The 18,739-nt window shown below is 38.7% G+C and overlaps 1 protein-coding gene across 1 annotated transcript in view; it reads right to left on the bottom strand.

Moving 5' to 3' along the window:
* The window catches only part of LOC120530119 (NEDD4-like E3 ubiquitin-protein ligase WWP1), a 250,923-nt gene that overhangs the window by 47,941 nt on the left and 184,243 nt on the right, over nucleotides 1-18,739 (bottom strand). The window contains exon 10 of the mRNA XM_039754299.1: nucleotides 4,116-4,290. Within this exon, the coding sequence (XP_039610233.1) occupies nucleotides 4,116-4,290 (175 nt within the window). The remainder of the gene's footprint in view (nucleotides 1-4,115; nucleotides 4,291-18,739) is intronic.

The following is an 18,739-nucleotide window of genomic DNA, read 5'->3' on the forward strand; positions in this document are numbered from 1 at the left end:
AAAGTGTCCTGGTGTGAATGACTGTGGATGTGACCTGCAAAGGACTGGCAACTCGCATATTCTGCCAGAGTTCCAACTGTATTTGTACTATAGCCCTGCATTTGCAAAAATCCTGGAATGGACGGAAAATGTCCTTTTATAACAAGCACAATTCAATTTCCATCCATTTTCAAATTTGCTGTTTTAAATTTTATTGTAAATCTGTCTTAGGCTGGCACAAAGACTGGGGCACTGATCAAATGTTACAGAATAATGTAAAAAAAAAAAACCAAAAAAAAACCCATAACTAAAAAAGCATTTGATTATTGAGGACTGATCTTATTTTCCTATGTAAGGTACATAACACATAAGCAAAAATTATTTTAAAATGCACTCACAAGTTATTCAATACATAATGTATATATCTAATGCAATCTACACCCTTATCCTCCGAGAAGTTGTAACAGCACTCTTAAGTCCATTGCCTACACCATATTCTTAAGGCAGATATTTATTAACATGGGTTACTCCATCTATATATATATTGAGGCAAAGCTCTTAATTTACCGGTCGATCTACATTCCTACCCTCACCTATGGTCATGAGCTATGGGTAGTGACTGAAAGAACAAAATCGCGAATAGAGGCACTGCTCCTCCACATCGAGGGAATTCAGAAGTAGGTGGCTTGGTCATCTGGTAAGGATGCCTCCCTGGTGAGGTGTTCCGGGCACATCTAACCGGGAGGAGGCCCCGGGGAAGACCCAGGACACGCTGGAGGGACTATGTCTCTCAGCTGGCCTGGGAACACCTCGGGATTCACCTGGAAGAGCTAGAAGAAGTGGCAGGGGAGAGGGAAGTCTGGACATCTCTGCTCAAGCTGCTGCCCCCACAACCCTATCTTGGCTAAGCGGAAGAGGATGGATGGATATATATATATATATAAGTATATATATATATATATATATATAAGTCAATGTATGTGTGTGTGTACATATGTATGTATGTTCCAGCATCACTTCCGAATGAGTGGAGCAATTTTCATGAAACATGGTACATACGTTTCTCATTGGTCGACTAAAAAACAGTAGGTTGACATCATTGACATCAACCCTAACCCAACCCCTTTTGGGTAGGGTGGGGGTGATCTTGTAGTCTTATATGCATGTTATCATCCAGCAGACACTCAGAATGACCACCAGAGGGCGAACTAGAGGTGACTGCCAGCATTCTTGATGTTTTGAGCACCACTGCCCACCTGTTGCTTTTCAGATTAAATAGAGTTAGCCGGTTCTGAGCGTCAACTGGATGATAACATACATAAAAGACTGCAAGAGAGGCACATTAGTGAGTCTTCATTGTTTTTAAGTTTTTTTTTTTTTTTTTTAAATCATATTTTTTTCAAAAAACAACATTTTATTTTCCTCCTGGGCAATGCTGAATATTTCGGCCGTTTCTTTTACTATACGAGATCAAAAAATGCTACTGTATTAGAGTTTAAATATGAGCTTGAGACGAAGACAAAGCTTTACTTTATCTCGGCAGGTTATACTGCTTGTTTTTCAACTCTGCAAAATGGCTAAAATTGGTCTACAATGTCAAAACCTAGATAGCACTTGGTGATCACTAATAAATCTTCAAAAGACTCAGGGATGACTTTCCATCCTCAAAACAATTCTATATAAAAAAATGATGGCACAGTCAGACCAAAACATAAAAGATTCTTTGGATGATGCCAGTTTTAATATTCTGCATGTAAAACGAGGGCGGCTGTCCGCAGAAGCAGCAGTAAAAGCCCCTCCACACACCATGGATCCCATATGATCCAGTTCAGGGTGGCTGCTGTATAATTAATGGATTTGTTAAAACGTTTAAGAAGAAAACCATGCACTGTGTTATATATTATACCTTCATTATGTAGTATAAACAAACACCAACCACCCCAGTATGACAAAGCGAAAACAGGATTTTAGGAACTTTTCCAAATTTGTTGAAATTAAAATACCTGAATATTACATGGACACAAGTATTCCAACCCTTTGCTATGACACTTAAAATTTGTTTCAGGTGAATCCCATTCTACTGATCCTCAACGAGATGTTTCTACACCTTGTTTGGAGTCTACTGGCGGTAAGTTTAATTGATCAGATAAGTCAAGGAAAGGCAAACACCTGCCTACAGAAAGGCCAAAAGGTGAGCAAAAACCAAGCCATAAGTTTGAAGGAATTGCCTTAAGAGCTTAGAGACGGGAATGTGTGGAGGGAACGATATGGGGAAGGCTACAAAAAAAAAAAAAAAAAACCTTCTGAAGAGCACAGTGGCCTCCATAATCCTTAAAAGGAAAATGATCGGAAGCAACCATAATTCTTCTTAGAGCTGGCTGCCCGGCCAAACTCAGCAAATCAGGGGGAGAAGGGCCTTGGTAAGAGAGATGACCAAGAACCCAGCAGTCATTCTGGCTGAGCTCAAGAGAAGCTGTGTGTAGATGGGAGAAACATCCAGAAGGACAATCGCCACTGTAAGACTTCACTAATCACTGGCATTATGGCTGGGTGGCCAGAAGACACATGGACCCTGCTTTTAGTTTGCAAAAAGGCACGTAAAGGACTCTCAGACATAAGACACAAGAAGTCTCTGGTTGAATGAAACCAAGATTGAACTGTCTGGCCTCAGGTCTAAGTGCCATATCAGGAGGGAACCAAGCACCCCATAGTGGTGGTAGCTTTAGCGACTGGGACACTAGAGAGGGTTGAGGGAAAGCTAAACTCAGCAAAAAACAGAGATAACCTTGAAGAAAACCTGATCCAGGGTGCTCTGAAACTTAAACTAGAATGAAGGTTCATCTTCCAATAGGACTATGACCCTAAGTGCAAAGAAAAGACAACACAGGACTAGCTTAAGGACAACTATATAAATGTTTCTGAGTGGCCCAGCCAGAGTCTAGACTTGAAACCAAGCAAAGCTCTCTTGGGAGACACCAATGGCCTCCATTCAACCTGAGGGGATGTGCAGAGAAAAATGGCAGAAAACTCCTAAATCCAGGTGTGCAGAAGCTTGTTGTGTCAGACCGAAGACAACGCCAGGCTTGAATCACGGCCATAGGGTCTTCAACAATGTACTGAGTAAAGGGACTGAATGCTTGTGCACATGAGATATTTCTTTTTTTTTTTGATACATTTGCAAACATTTCTAAAATGATATTAGCTTAAGGCTGCAAAATAAATAAATGTGTAAAAAGCGGAGAGGTTTTCTGAAGACACAGTACATTAAAGTGTAAAAGAATGGCACAGAGGTGGGTTTAGCTAAGGAGATGAGGTGCCACCATACAGCTTTACATTTTTATTTATTTATTTTACCAAAATCAACAATGACAAAATTAGAAATCAGAACTTTAAGTCACTGAAATGTGTTACAGCAAACGTAGCATTACTACATTAGCCTGCCTCTACCTCTTGCATATTATGATGGTATGGGATTGCATATTGAAAGGGCAGCATTCTGGAGTTATGCACCTAAAATCTGGAATTGCTTACCGATAGAAATTTGCCAGGCTAATACCCCATTATTTTAACATGGCTTTCTCAAAGCTTCATTTTAGTGTAACCCTGATATTCTGTATATGCATTTAATTATCGTTTCTATCATGACTCCACAATCCGTACTTACCCCTACTTCCTCTGCTGTTCTTTTTCCGGTTTTTTGTGCACCTGATCAAGACACCATGACGGACTGAAGGCCAGATGTCCACATGACCATCATCATCTAATTCTTCCACATGAAGATTGTAAACCATGAGGACTGTTTGAGATCACTGATGTAAGGTAGAACGCCCAGTGGGGGCCCGGCGGTCCTATGGCCTTGGAACCCCTGCAGATTTTCTTTTTTTTTTCTCCAGCCCCTGGACCTTACTTTATTTTTTATTTCTTAGTATTGCCTAATCTTATATTTTTCTTTTTTTTCATCTTGTAAAGCACTTTGAGTTCCATCATTTTTATGAAAATGTGCTATAGAAATAAATGTTGTTGTAAAATAAATAATGCACTAAATAAACCAAATGAATATTTTAACAAAGCATATCGAACTAAAGGTAGTTTGTTGCATCCTAACATAACCAGAAAACCCAAGATAAGGACATTACCGAATAAAGGTACCGCTGGTTAAACTGCTGCATAGCTCCTTGTAGCTGACTACGTTGAGACTGCCACTGCTCAAAATTCCTGACAGACTCCATTGTGGGCCGCTGCCACGTAGTCGTTCTTGTGTTGTGATCTACATAGTAAATCCTTCCACGGTCATCAACTCTTCTTTCCCATCTGCAATAAAAAATACAGCCTTAAATAAATCAAAAAGATGTCACTCTCCGATTTTTTATGAAGATCATTTCTCTCTTTTTGTACACACACTGCAACTATAAAAAGCATTCACTCACACAGGCCCCAAGGCCTTTTTATTGTGGTACAGTAATGAAAACAAGTAATGTTAGTACACCAAGATACTGTACAATTGTTGACAAAAAATCAGCACCAACATAACAATCAAAACATTACAGATCCTTTTATAAATAAAAAATGGCCAAATGCAGTAGCATTCACCCCTTGAATTACATACTGGTGGTACAGGCACCACTGGCAGAAATCACTCTGTCTTATAAGTCACTGCTCTGCTGAAAAGTGAATGATCTCCTTATGTTTCAGGACTGTTGCAAGTAGTGCTGGGAGGTATACCGGTTCATACCGAAAACCGTCTTTTAATTTTGTTATGATATGGATTTTTCTTATACCGCAACACCGGTTTAAATAGCCTAAACAACGTTCGGAACGTGGCGCAGCAGGAAACTGTTTAAGGGAGGACCTTTTACAATGCAACAATGTATACATGCGTTAGTGGAGGTATTGCCCGGTGAAAATGGACAGAAAACATTATGAAACTGAAACTGTAGGAGACGATAAAGTCGAACATGATGACACAGAAGAAGTTTTGCCGAAAAAAGGAGTCACGTCTGTTGTCTGGAGATACAGTGGTACCTCGTATATGTCTGCTTTGGAATAAGTCCAACTTAGTATACGTCCCTGTTTGGACACAAAAAATTTTGCTTGGTATCGACCTTTGTTTGGAATACGACTCGCATGCTAACCTTGTTTACCCTCTCTCGAGACAAAGCCACGACTGCCCACGAGCATTAGTGCGCCAGTTGCTAGCATTCAGTGAACAACCCGCGCTATAACTCTCTGTGAACTTTCATGTGTGTGATATAGCGGGTCCACAGCTCCTGTCAAAGTCCAGCTTTAAAATAAATAATCACCGCTCGCAGCTTGGTGAGGGGGCGTGGTGGTTATGTGGCTGAAGGTTGTCAGGGCGATTAGCGATGTGGGCGTTTCTCACCAAAGTGAACTTGTGAGGGACCGTCCGCATTCATGATTGTTCCTGGGGCTGCTTATCTTGATAAACAGAAGCGCGAGTTGGCTTGAAGGGGAGTAAAAAGAAAGAACGGACGGAGAGCGAGCGCGCATGGATAAAGTGGCTGAAGCAGGCAGAGCGAAGGTCAGCTGCAAGTAGGGCTACTCCCAGTTGGGAAGCAGGCACCGGGCTTCTTCTTTTTTTTTTTTTTTTAAAGAATGCTTCCTGCTTTTAACTTCGTTGTTTTTAAGAAGACTTTTTTCTATTGTTTTTAACCTCCACGTTTTCACTTCTGATTTTATGGATTATTTATTGGAACTTTGGAGACTGCACTTTAATTTGAACACCTTGTTTTGTTAATTGTTTTAATAAAAGCACTTTGCACTTTTCACCATCCCCTTGCTTTGTTGTTACCGATGAGGTTAGCAGCGAGGCACATTACCGACGGTGTAGGATTCAAGGGCTCCCCGGCAGCAGATGGGAGCATACAGCAAACCTGCATCGTCACAACGTGATTTTGTGTTTTTCATGTAAATTTGAATTGATTGTTGAAAAGTATGAAGGTGGCATGTGTATCTGGGACATGGCTGTTGCATACCGTTTGCGAGAACGACGGTAAAAACAAAGATGTTATTAAAAAGTAAAGTGAGGTAAAATTTTCATTTATTTCATCTAATTGCTTTTGTATTTATGTATTTTAGTGTTAAGTAGTGTTTAAATTATTTTATACAACCCCATCAATGTATAATACAGAGATGGGACAAGTCGTATATGATCAAGTCCAAGCAAGTTTCAAGTGTTAACCATCAAGTCTCGAGTCAAGTCTCAAGTGACAGTTAAGACAAATCAAGCAAAGCAAGTCAAGTCAAGTCAAGTCAAGGGTTCACCTAAGCAAGTCAAGTCGAGTCCTGATAAGTTTCAAGCCAAGTCAAGTCAAGTTGCAGTACTAAAACAAACAGAGGTTAAATTTTCGATACGTTTATTTTGCACAGAAAAATTTTTACAGAAAAGATGAACTTATATACATATATTATGTATCTTATTTGCATTGCTATATTTAAATTATATGCATATCTGTGCTACATTAATATCTGAAAATAAAATTGTGTTGCTTACACAAAATGTTTAAAACTAAGAAATCCAGTCTAAAATGTATAATGCAATTCAATCTGAAAGGATTAGTTTACTTTGACAACAACAATGTACAGATAATGTACTCACCCCTTGTCATCAATATGTTCATGTCTTTCTTTCCTCAGTCATAAAGAAATTGTTTTTTTTGTTTTGAGGAAAACATTTCAGGATTTCTGTCTATATATAATGGATATGTATGGCGCCTCGAAGTTTGAACTTCCAAAATGCAGTTTAAATGCAGCTTCAGAAAGCCCGAAATGATTGGTTATTTTCCAAACAAATTGACAATTTATATACTTTTTAGCCTCAAATGTTGGTCTTGTCTCCTCTCTGTGCAGTCTGTGTGATTCAGGTAAATACAGTTAATAGATGTCAAAAAAACAACAATCTCTTTTATATCTTTAATGTCAAAACATCCTGCAATGCTGTTTTTACCTTTTTGTAAAGGGCATCTGAGCTTCTCTACATGTTAACTGTGTAAACACTGTGTCTGCACTTTTGCTGCAATCTAAGACTGTATTTACCCGAATCACACAGACTGCGCAGAGACAACACAAGACCAGCATTTGAGGTTAAAAAGTATATAAATTGTCCATTTGTTTAGAAAATAACCGATTGTTTAGCTAGATAAGACTCATCCTCCTCCTCGGCTGGAATCGCTTTAGAGTCTTCTGAAGCTACATTTAAACTGCATTTTGGAAATTCAAACTTCGGGTGCCATACATATCCATTATATTGAGAGAAATCCTGAAATGTTTTCCTCAAAAACAATTTCTTAATGATCGAGGAAAGAAAGACATGAACATCTTGGATGACAAGGGGTGAGTACATTATCTGTACATTGTTATCAAACTAAACTAATCCTTTAACTGGAACGGTCTAAAACACGTGAAACCTGTAAACATGCATTTACAAAAAATAAGGTTTGCCAAAACATTGGAACTAAGTTGTTGACGCTAACGTGACTGTATGAGGAACTCGACTATTGTCTGCCATGTTTGGCGCGTTTGAGTTGTGCAGCGTTCTTCTTCTTCTTCTTGGTAACGTTAAGAGTTGTGCAGCGTTAGGCGCAGGCCAATTATGGTGCTGCTGAGTCATAATTATTTTATTAAATTATTTTATTTTATTAAACGAATTATATTTAATTATATTTAAAAGTTCAAGTCATTGTCGAGTCTTCCACTTTAAGTCAAGTCTCAAGTCACTTACTCTCAAGTCAAAGTCAAGTCAAGTCATTTTCTTACTTCAATCAAGCAAGTCTCATATCCTGAAATTGTGACTCGAGTCAAGTCATGTGACTCGAGTCCCCATCTCTGGTATAATATGCCAAAAGCAATAGGATTTTTTTTTTCATGGGAACGGATTAATCATTTTCCCATTATTTCTTATGGGAAAAATTTGTTTGGTATCGTCCTGTTTGGTATAAGTCAAAGGGTCTGGGACAGATTAAGGACGTATACCGAGGTTCCACTGTACTTTGGTTTTAAAAGGATGGATGTGGACCATTATTATTTTTAAATGTGTGAATACTGTTTCTATAGTACTGGATAATACTGCAAGCCAAGTAGCACTTATTTTATTTTGTTTTTTTCAAAACTGTGTAATAGTGTGACGATGCCAGTCCCCTACAGACTCCCTCTTCCCACATGGGAGTCTGTTGAACCAACACTGTCAATAGTTATATGACCGAGATGAGCTGACAAATCTCATTGAGGCCAGGGGATGGTGGAAAGTGCTCAAGTGCTCTTATTAAAAACAGTCAAAAGTAAAACCAAAAGTGTCCGTTGTGCAGTGTTCAAAAAAAACAGTACCCAAATGGCAAATCCATAAAACCAGTGAAACGTGGGGATAAAGTTCATAATAAATAAATCCGTTAAAAATAGAGGTTAACATGCAGTCTCTCTCCTCAACCGATTGCAGCCCACCACCTTCTGTCTCCTCAGCTCATCCATCACTGGTGATGCCAGCGGAGCCTTTGCAGCACGATCTCCTTTCTGCTTACCCCCCATCTTGGCTGGCGCCACACTGCGCAGCCAGACTGTCCGAGGTTGGCACACCTCTCGTCTTTCTTTGCGTTCACTCAGATCCATTGGGAGGTCTTACATCTCGCTCTACACGCTTAAATCAGTGGGGCGAACCTCATGGAGCCCCAGCTCATGCTGCCTTCTCCTTCCTGGTGTCTGGATCATCTCCCATGACTGCCTTTTCCCTTCTTTAACCTCCTTCTGTTCTAACTTTTCTTTTTTCCTTCCCCCTATCCTGCTGGCCCATAAAATAGACGTCTCCGCTGTGCCTTAATCAGATGCCGCAAAGCCGATGAATTGAGAATGATCTTGCCCCAATTACCTCATCAACTGCCCGTGGTCGTTTTTTTGACGGACACGGCTAACTGGACTTAAAACTGGCCTTTTTTTTTTTTTTGATGCATGACGCTTATACATATAGCATTATAAATGCAAGTTGCAGTTTTACTATTTATGTATATAGCTTAGCTTGAAGCAAAGTCCATATTCATGCAGTTTGCAATATGACGGTTCAGTTGGTAAAGATGTCATCACCAAGTTGCACTTGTTTTATTTTATCTTATTTATATTTGGTGAATACTGTGTAATGTACCTGGGCCTTGAAGTTACACTATTATTTATTTTATTGTTGTTATTTATTAGTTTAAATATTATGCAGTTTAATGAAGGTAAAGTTGTTTAAAAGTCACTTTAACGTGTCAGTGGACAGAGATTGTTAACATTAACAGAAAGTGTAGTTGGTTTACAAGAATTATTTACTATTTACTCCTTTTCTAAGACGTGTTCAGTGCAATACAACTTTTCACAATCACTTCTGGATATTTTACTAAGTTTAAATGCCTCTTTGGATGGTTCAAAATATGTTGTCAAAATTATAGTTTGTTTGCAAAATTTGTTCAATAAAAAAGGTTTTACATTTCGACTGTAACTGTCATGTGTTCATTCATAGTTTTGATGCCTTCTGAGAATCTACCAATGTAAATAAAGAAAACATTAGTGCCACCCCTGTATGTTGTCAAAATAGAAAACTACCACTTTATGGGGCCATACAAGCCTGTATTAATACTTGTGTGCACATTAAAATGTTTTTTTTTTTTTTGCAATGTACAATGCTCATGACAGTGGAATAGGTTATTCTCAGCCAGTCTACGGCAGTAATTGCAGTGGGATATGTGGTAACATCCACTCATGCATGGGAAAAAAAATACTGTGAAACCGGTATAATTTTGAAAAATACCGTGATATAGAATTTTGGTCATACTGCCCAGCACTAGTTGCAAGTGTACAGGATCTATTCCTAAATAATTTCTTAGCACTTGTATACATCCGTCTGGCTTTCAGCCACTAAAATCATAATCAATCTACTACAGCCATCCTGGTATCTGTTCGGTTGGGTTAATTAAGGCCAGACCTTCCAGATTATCTCTAAGTGTTTACATACAATGCATGAACTTGACATCCTAAAATCGAAGACTACACCAGTTTGTGTTGGTGTTAAGTCAGCTGCTTCAGGGCTGCTGCGAAATTATTTCTAATGTGCTAATGTGTACATTGTGCAAGAGCTTGAATTTCAGTATGAGACTTTTGAAATTGTGTCTTTTTAAAATAACTAAATAAATAAATGTATGGATCCAACTGCTCTTCAAGGCAGTACAGCAAAAATCGAAAGAAAAAAACACAAACAAAAGACTTTAGTGGCTGTGAATTATGGCGTTGGCTCAGAAATAAAAATGAAGTCTTAGTTCTCATGATACAAATTTATGCTAGCTACGGCTGTAGTAAAAACTGAGACACATTTCAAAGCAAGTGGCATTCTCTGTACCTCCAACAGGTCTACATGGTGATGTAACGAACTGCTCTAGAGGTTCACTCCAAATGACACACAGAACTTTGTCTATTGACATTTTTACGGTGTAGTAAAACACTAAGGACTATTTCTTCAGTCCGTCAGAGCAATGTGATTGGTCAGTTTAGTTTGGGTAACACGACCTAAGTCCCAGTTTCAGATGGAAGAGGAGGAGTAAAGATGTGCATTAAGAGAGTCGGAAAATATAAAACTAGTCGAAAATAATGACAGTGTGAGAAGCAGGCTTTATGGGAACACACTTAAGGAGGAGTGCTGGTGAACAGACGAAAGGCTCTGAAAGTACACATAAGGCTAAAGATAGAAAACCTAAAAACCTGTTATTACCTGTTGACAGGTACCATGACTAGTAAGTAAGTAAATACATACACATGAGAATAAACAAATACACACAAGAATCATTAAATAAAGAAAGTAAACTTCTGACTTGGCTAAAGATAAAAAAAAAATAAAGGTCACAGTGAGGCGTTATAAAGGTGTACTGCAATTGGTAAGGAGGACCTCTGGCCACATTTCTTGATGCACTTCTGCTTGTTAATTTGTTGTCTGAATGTTCTCAATGTTGCTGTGTGACAGAGAGGATGTGCAGCATAGTTCATAATGCCACTCAGTTTTGTCTTCCTTCTCTCCTCCTCTATTACCACCAGGGGTTCCAGAGTGCGCCCCCATAACTGAGCCTGAACTTTTTAATTATCTTGTTGATTCGGTGGGCGTCTTTTGAAGTGATGTTACTGACCCAAAAAACCACAGCATGTAAAATTGCACTGGCCATTACAGAGTTACAGAAAACGTAATGGTTGTCAGCACCCACAGTGAAGAAATGCAGCGTACTAAGAAAAAGAAAAGAGCCTGCTCTGCCGTTTCTTCTACAGACCCTCTGTGTTATGAGATCAGTCCGGCCTGTTATTAATGTGGACCCCCCAAGTACTTGTAAGAGTGGACCATCTAATGCCAGAATAGTGACAGAGGAGAAAGTCGGGTGAAATGACACCTTTTATTGGCTGACTAAATAGATGCCTGATGAAGGGGCACTGCATTTATAATCTATTTAGTTAGCCAATAAAAGGTGTCATTTCAGCCGACTTTCTCCTGTATCAATCTATGGCTAACACGGTACAACACTCTACTGCTAAGAATAGTGACAGGACACAGAGGCTCTTTGGTGTGATAAAAGTAAATGCGCAGTCCCTTGGTTTTGTTGATGATAACTTGCAGACAGTTCTCTGATATACAGATAATACAGTGAATAATAATAAATCTGTTTTTCAAAATTTCCACATACCCCGACATCCAAGTGCCTAATCTCCAAATTCTGCTTTGAAGCACAATTACTTTAATGGTAAAACGTTTAATGTGTTAGGAGTGGTGCAGAATCACAGACAAACATAGTTAGTATGGCTACAAAAGATGCTTCCTGAAAACCAAATGATCAAACGCTCAACTTGTGGTGGCCTTTGGGTTTATGAAAATACAGTACAGTCCATTAGTGAAACAATTAAAATGGGATGGATGCTGTAAAAGCTCATGTAGCATACATTTTTTGAAAGGTAAAAGAGCAATCGAGATTCCGTTTTCAATTACAAATACATGATTGCAGATGAGGCCATTTCTGGCAAAGTTTGAAAGAGTCCACAGGAACACACAAAAACAAAGTCTGATCACTTACTGTATATGATGAGGTCATTGAAAACGATTGTCATTACAGTGATTCTGATATATTAGACTCATTGTCATTTGGGAGGTTTTATTTTTACAAAAAAAGTACAGACAAATGTAAAACACATTTTATAAATTAAAGCATTAAGAGGCTCTGGCAAAACTTTGTCTTCTCAAATACAAGTTAATTTTCAGGGTTAACTAACCTGCTAAATCTTTCTACATGTACTGATGAAAATATAAATCTGATAATAGCAAACAAATGACTGCTGACAAACCTGCTGTGAAAAGTACGATGTTACAAATGCAGCTTTAAAGTGATTCTGTAAATGGCATGCTGCAAATGAAAACATCCGGAATAATCTTGATATTTATTCACTTATTAAGACCACAGACTATGAATATAGCAGAAATTCTCAGATGATCCCGAACTTGATAAAGGGGATGAGAAACAGCTGAAGATAACTTTATCTCTCTCAAACTGAAATAAAAGAGTCTGAAGTGTGAATTTTAAGGGGTGTTTAATTTTCAGTTAAGAACAGAAAATGTCAGTGAAACTCTCTATGTGGACAAGATAACTCAAAGAAATAACACGCCACCAAGGCAAATAAATGGGCAGGAACAGAACTTTGTCAAAAATTAGATTTGTAAATTTGAGTGGAAAGAAAAAAAAAAAAAAGAAAAATCATACTGCAATTATTTTCCCACATAACTTGATTGCAGTTTGAACTGCAATGTGACAAACCATGCAAAATGTAAATTTAAAAAGGGCAAACATAGAATTGTGTTTCAACTAGGGCTGGGAATTGATTAAAAGAAACTTAACTAATCCCATAAATGTATGAAATTAATTGTGGTTAATCACATTTAACATTGAAACATGTAATGATAAAATTAATACGTAAATCATGAAGTAAATACACACTGAATCATAAATATAATGCAGAATGAACACAGTGGAATTTAAAAAAAAATAACTTAAACAATGACCTTAAACCTGAACAATTAACAAAATACTACTTGAGCAACTACAACCTGAATTTGTAGGACTCCCTAAAAGGCAAGTTGAAAGGAAGGCCAATGTATTAACTATCAAATTGGCATAGAATAAGACAACAGCAAAAATCAAACTATCCAAATGACTGTTGACTTTGAAGGCACTGCTGAAGGCGGATTTAACTGTCCCACCCCTGTGGACAGTTTAGTACATTATAGATTTTATACTTTTGTGGTTGGTGAACAAGAGGGTGCAGGCAGGGTGGAGTAAGTGGAGAAGAGTGTCAGGAGTGATTTGTGACAGACGGGTATCAGAAGAGTGAAAGGGAAGGTCTACAGGACGGTAGTGAGACCAGCTATGTTATATGGGCTGGAGACGGTGGCACAGGAGACAGAGCTGGAGGTGGCAGAGTTAAAGATGCTAAGATTTGTGTGACGAGGATGGACAGGATTAAAAATGAGGACATTAGAGGGTCAGCTCAGGTTGGACGGTTGGGAGACAAAGTCAGAGAGGCGAGATTGCATTGGTTTGGACATGTGCAGAGGAGAGATGATGAGTATATTAGGAGAAGGATGCTAAAGATAGAGCTGCTAGTGAAGGGGAGAAGAGGAAGGTCTATAGATGTGGTGAGAGAGGACATGCAGGTGATGGTGTGACAGAGCAAGATGACAAGGACAAGAAGAAATGGAAAAAGATGATCCGCTGTGGCAACCCCTAACGGGAGCAGCCAAAAGAAGAAGAAGAAGATGATACGTTTGTGGCTGGTAGTTTCAGGGTGTGCCTTAAGATTTTTTGGGTTACAAAAAGTGTGTCACCACATAAAAACGGTTGGAAAACGCTGCTCTACCTTACATTGATTTTGCTCCTGGTACACTTTTTTAAAAAAAAAAAAGGATCTCTGTAGCTTTTATCTTACTTAAAAACTGATGCTGTGCATTACTTGGATGGTTATGTTACATTCTTTGCATACATTAGTGAAGATACTGCAAACTTGAATCAAAGGTAGGGGTAATCATTACATCACTATTTCATAGAATTTTGTCATTATATTAGGGCAGGCAGCATTGTAAGCTGTCTGGCAGACTGGCAAGGTAAATACAGAGAGGTAGTGTTTGATTTTATTGCCACTCAAAGATAACTTATTTAGCACTTATGTGATATGCCATTGATTCGATCGTCTTACAGAAACATGAAATGGAAAAAAAAAAAAACAACAAAACAAATATAAACTTTTCTCTAGCATTGCACCAGGACTGCTATAAACTCAACCCTTTTTCCGACACTCCCTTGCACATACGTCAGTATATATCAGGGATCTCCAGCGTTTTTTCCCCTGAGAGTTCCTTTTACAAAATGAAAATGGCCGAGAGCTGCTCATGTTTTCTAACGTTATTCTCATCGCTTATTTCAACCCAAACAAACTGAATACGCTTCTTTTGCCTGAACATTTACAAGATGTTGGTGTCCACAACTCACATTTTGCTTTAAAACATCACAAAAAATATTTAGTTCACCCTCAAGTGCATTTTGTATGTCTGTATGCATTTTCTAGTGTATCTCAAACTATTGAATTAAAATATGAATGCTGTCAACACAAAACCATGCAATTCTAAATCCATAGATCTGACTTATTCATTTGTCATTTTGTCACATGTCGCTGTGTCACTTTATTCACAGGTCCAGTTGCATGTGTGATGTGTTTTTTAGTTATTCAGATGACTGGCACGGAGGTGTCTGGTGGAGTGGAGCCCCCTTAGGTTCACTCTTATGGAGTCATTTAAATGCTCGTCTGTCAGTCTTGTTCTGAACTTTGATTTCATGACATTCATGTCAGGCTCACTGAGGTATGGAGACTCAAACAGAGCAGACATTTTCAGAGCTGCTTGGTGGAGATTCTTCTAGTTATCTGGCTCTACTAAGCTCCAGAAATACTGAGAATGCTGTTGAGACTTTAACTGCACATTATTTTGAAGGTTTACTAAATATGTAATATATAAAATCCAATGTCTGTCTGTCCACTTTTCACGAGAGAACTACTTAACGAATTTACATTGGGTTTTTTCTATAATTTGCTTGAACATTCCGGTTGGTTTTGCGACTTCTCTCATTTCACTATGTATCAAAGTTTGCATGTGGTAACAATTTATTTCCACAAAGGCAGCTTCGGGGTGTGTTCCTTAACTCAGCTTAGTTAGCAAACAACAGAACAATTGAATTCAATTTTGTTTGATATTTAAAATAAAGTGATACTTAGGTCTTGATGAGTCTGCCACATTGAAAAGACAGATTGCAACTCAGATTGTGGATCGTGATATGATATTTTTGGAAGATTGCTCACCCCTAATTTGACTAATCAAGTTTTCAAATTTCTGTAGGATTCATGAACTCTTTGGCAAGCTACTTGGAAAGGGGTTGCGAGTGACATGTTGGAGACCCCGGGTATATATCAATCAAGAAAATGAAGAGCAGTGCTATGTATTGACATGTGGTGTATCACTGTGAACCATGTAATATGAAGTTTTCATTTAAAGGTTTAATATTTTTTATAACATTTTTAAAGGCTGTATACAAATATGGTATTCAATGTGTATGAAATTCTATAGTTGCACACTTAACTTATCTGTACTATTGCTTTGCAAGGTTGAAAAAAAAAAAATAATAAAAAAAAATAGATGAAAATTCCACCCTGACCAAAGCAATGTCAGAGGCATTTGCATAGTTGCCAGCCCTGAATGCGACAATATTCAACACGTTAAACAGATCACATTAATCGCAAATTTTAATGTGTTAACTTTCCCAGTACTGGTGATCCCAAATCTTCACTTGATTTGAGTCAGCTGTGGGATTATGTTTCGACCCTGAGCCGAGCCAAACCCAATACCTCCCACTGTATGTCAAAAACCCAACTTGCAGTATGTTGCTTCAAACACAATAGAGAAACAGTGCTGGGAAGGTTGTGATTATGGTGTAATGGTGAGAGATTAAATCTGTGACCCCAACTTGCAATAAACAATTCTGTAGACAACATAGCCTCAAACAGGGCTGCTTGACATAATGGCAAAAATGGGGAGGGAAATGATTGATTAAAGAAAATGATAAATGTAATGGGTAAGAACAGGAAGCCGGATTTCTTAGGTGAAAAGCAGGCATGTTAAACCATCACAACACTATTACAATCTATGTTGCAGTGCTCCTCTGCAGACACATCACACTGCAGTACTGCTTGCCACTCACTATGACCACAAACTGTGCCTAATGGCCCTCAGGGGCAAAGCTGAAAGTTATATGCAAAAAAACCTGATTTACTGTGTGCGAAATTTCAAATCTATGGTTTAACTCTTTTAGGGCTAATTTTTTTTTTTGTTTCTTATCTCCCAGGGCTGAATATTTTTCCAAAAACTAACATTTTTTAAAAAAGAACACAAAGCAATTGTTTAACATATCAAATCAACAAAAAATATTTACTTTTGACAACTGTTCCTGTCTTGCATGTTGTATGAGCCTGCATACTCTATGACTTCACATACATTTTACACAGCACAGTCTGATGTCGCTCAGAGCAGCCAATTTCAGTCATTGCCACATTGCACTGCTCACAATACGTGTTGCTTTGGTGCCTACTTTTCAATTGTCTGTTGCTGCACTTTCTCACATATATTGTTAGTGTGTACTGTAGAGAGACAAGTCACCCTTTTGCCATTGTGCCATTCCACTGCCACCAAGTTTTCTGCCCGCATGAAAACCGTATTGTCACCTCTTTTCATCTTCTGAAACTTTATGAACTTTATGCATGGCATTATAGCCTGGCTCACCCCATAGGATTTGCTTCTGTTTATTACAGAAGTGAATAAAACTTTGCAGCAGCATCACGTACCTATCACCATGCTGCATAACCTGTCCAAAGTCACCAGGGGACAAAGCACGTTTGGACCAATGCTCCCTGAAGTTATATCACCAGTTCTGTCCCATCTCTATTTGTAATACCACAGCACGCTTCATCTCGTCTTTTGTTGTGGGTTTACACTTTGAAAAACGAGAATGCGATGCAAACGCAGACCGTGATTCAAAAAATTTCTCTGCCTACCTGTTTGTCTCGTCTGACGGTAGCTGAAAAGCAGCATCAGGAGAGAGCAACCTGAAGTACAGCAGCTGGTGATCTGTCGTGTCCAACAGCAAGCCATGCCGTCTTGTGAAGTCCAGTAGCCAGATCGGCTCTCAACGGATCAATGTCTGTGTATTTATCCCACGCGAACCTTGCCGTAGATGCATCGGCTGAGCGAAGTGCTCAACTGGCAGCAGATCCGCTGGCGCAGCATCGGCTGGTATTTGATCAGCTGATGCCGGCTTCTCACTCTCTTGCTCGATCTCCTGATCACTGTCAATAAAATCCTGATTTCTCTCCTGAAAAATCAGAGTCTGACTCCGCGATAATGCGCAAAACATTGTCTGCCGAGTGTTTTCTTTTCTGCACTCACTTCGCTCCCTTGTCACATGTCGATGCCATCTTGCCATTGTTTAAATTTCGCAACTCACGCACACGCTAGGATTAGTTGCCGAGTCAACGAGTCTAGCATTCCTCCAAGCACAGAGGGAATGCCTGTGATGTGATAGTGAAATTTGTCGCCATTAACAGCTGATTATCACCCTCAACCCCTCCTGTCAACAAAATTCGACATCCGCCCTAAAAGAGTTAAACAACAAAGCTGTGCATAAAAAACGGACAAACAAAACATTGTGTATTAGAACTCCACCACATCATACTCCTTGCGCACTTCAGGATCTTGAAAATTTTAACACAATGAACCAACAATGCATCACGATAAATTAAAAAAAAAAATTCAGACGTGAGTGTCAGTAGGCTTTGCGCACTATGAACCAAGTCACCCGAACTTTTCTCTAGCGTTTCAGTAATTATTTACCACTCTGATGCTGATCTTTTTGATCATAAAACAGGTCATTACGATAGCAACTGATGAGAAGAATTCACAGTTCATTGCAGAATTCCAGTATGAGGGTTCCTCTAGAGTGCCTCTTTCTCTTGCACGATTTGGCTCAAAAACTAATCAGCACATCGTCATTTCATAACTGGCTTAAGTTATGAGTTTGGTATTTTTCTGTCCACCCTTTTTAGTTCTAGAACGTCCTCAAGTAACTGCGACACACCCCCATCATCGAGATATCAATGTTTTTCGGTGTCAAGATCTGTCAAAAAAAAAGGACATCAAATTTTTTGACAAATCTAAAGTATAACCTAGAAGACCAGGGGTCCTCGATCACAGTCCAGGAGGGCCGCAGTGGCTGCAGGTTTGTGTTCTAACCTGGTTGCTTAATTAGAAAGCAATTCTTGGCAATAATTTAATTTCATGGCTCGTCACTGCTTTAACTCTGCCATGTCAGGTCATTCTCATATTCCTAGATTTTCTTCCCCTTTCTAAGGACACCATCCAAATGATTTGAAGGCTAGAATGGAGGAGCAATTCTCAGTCCTTCACTTTTATTCTCTTCACTTTCCTTCCAAGTATTTAATTAAACCCAATGGCATATGATAAATACACACAGGTGTAAATGGTAACAAGGTAAATGCAGACATGCTGGTCTCTTGTCATTTGCATATTATTGCTAATTAGGAGCAATTAAAAACCAAGAATACTAAACTAAAATAAGCAATAAGGTCCAAAATCGTAACGAGC

This window comes from Polypterus senegalus, chromosome 5 (assembly GCF_016835505.1).
Source record: "Polypterus senegalus isolate Bchr_013 chromosome 5, ASM1683550v1, whole genome shotgun sequence".
NCBI classification, from domain to species: Eukaryota; Metazoa; Chordata; class Cladistia; order Polypteriformes; family Polypteridae; genus Polypterus; species Polypterus senegalus.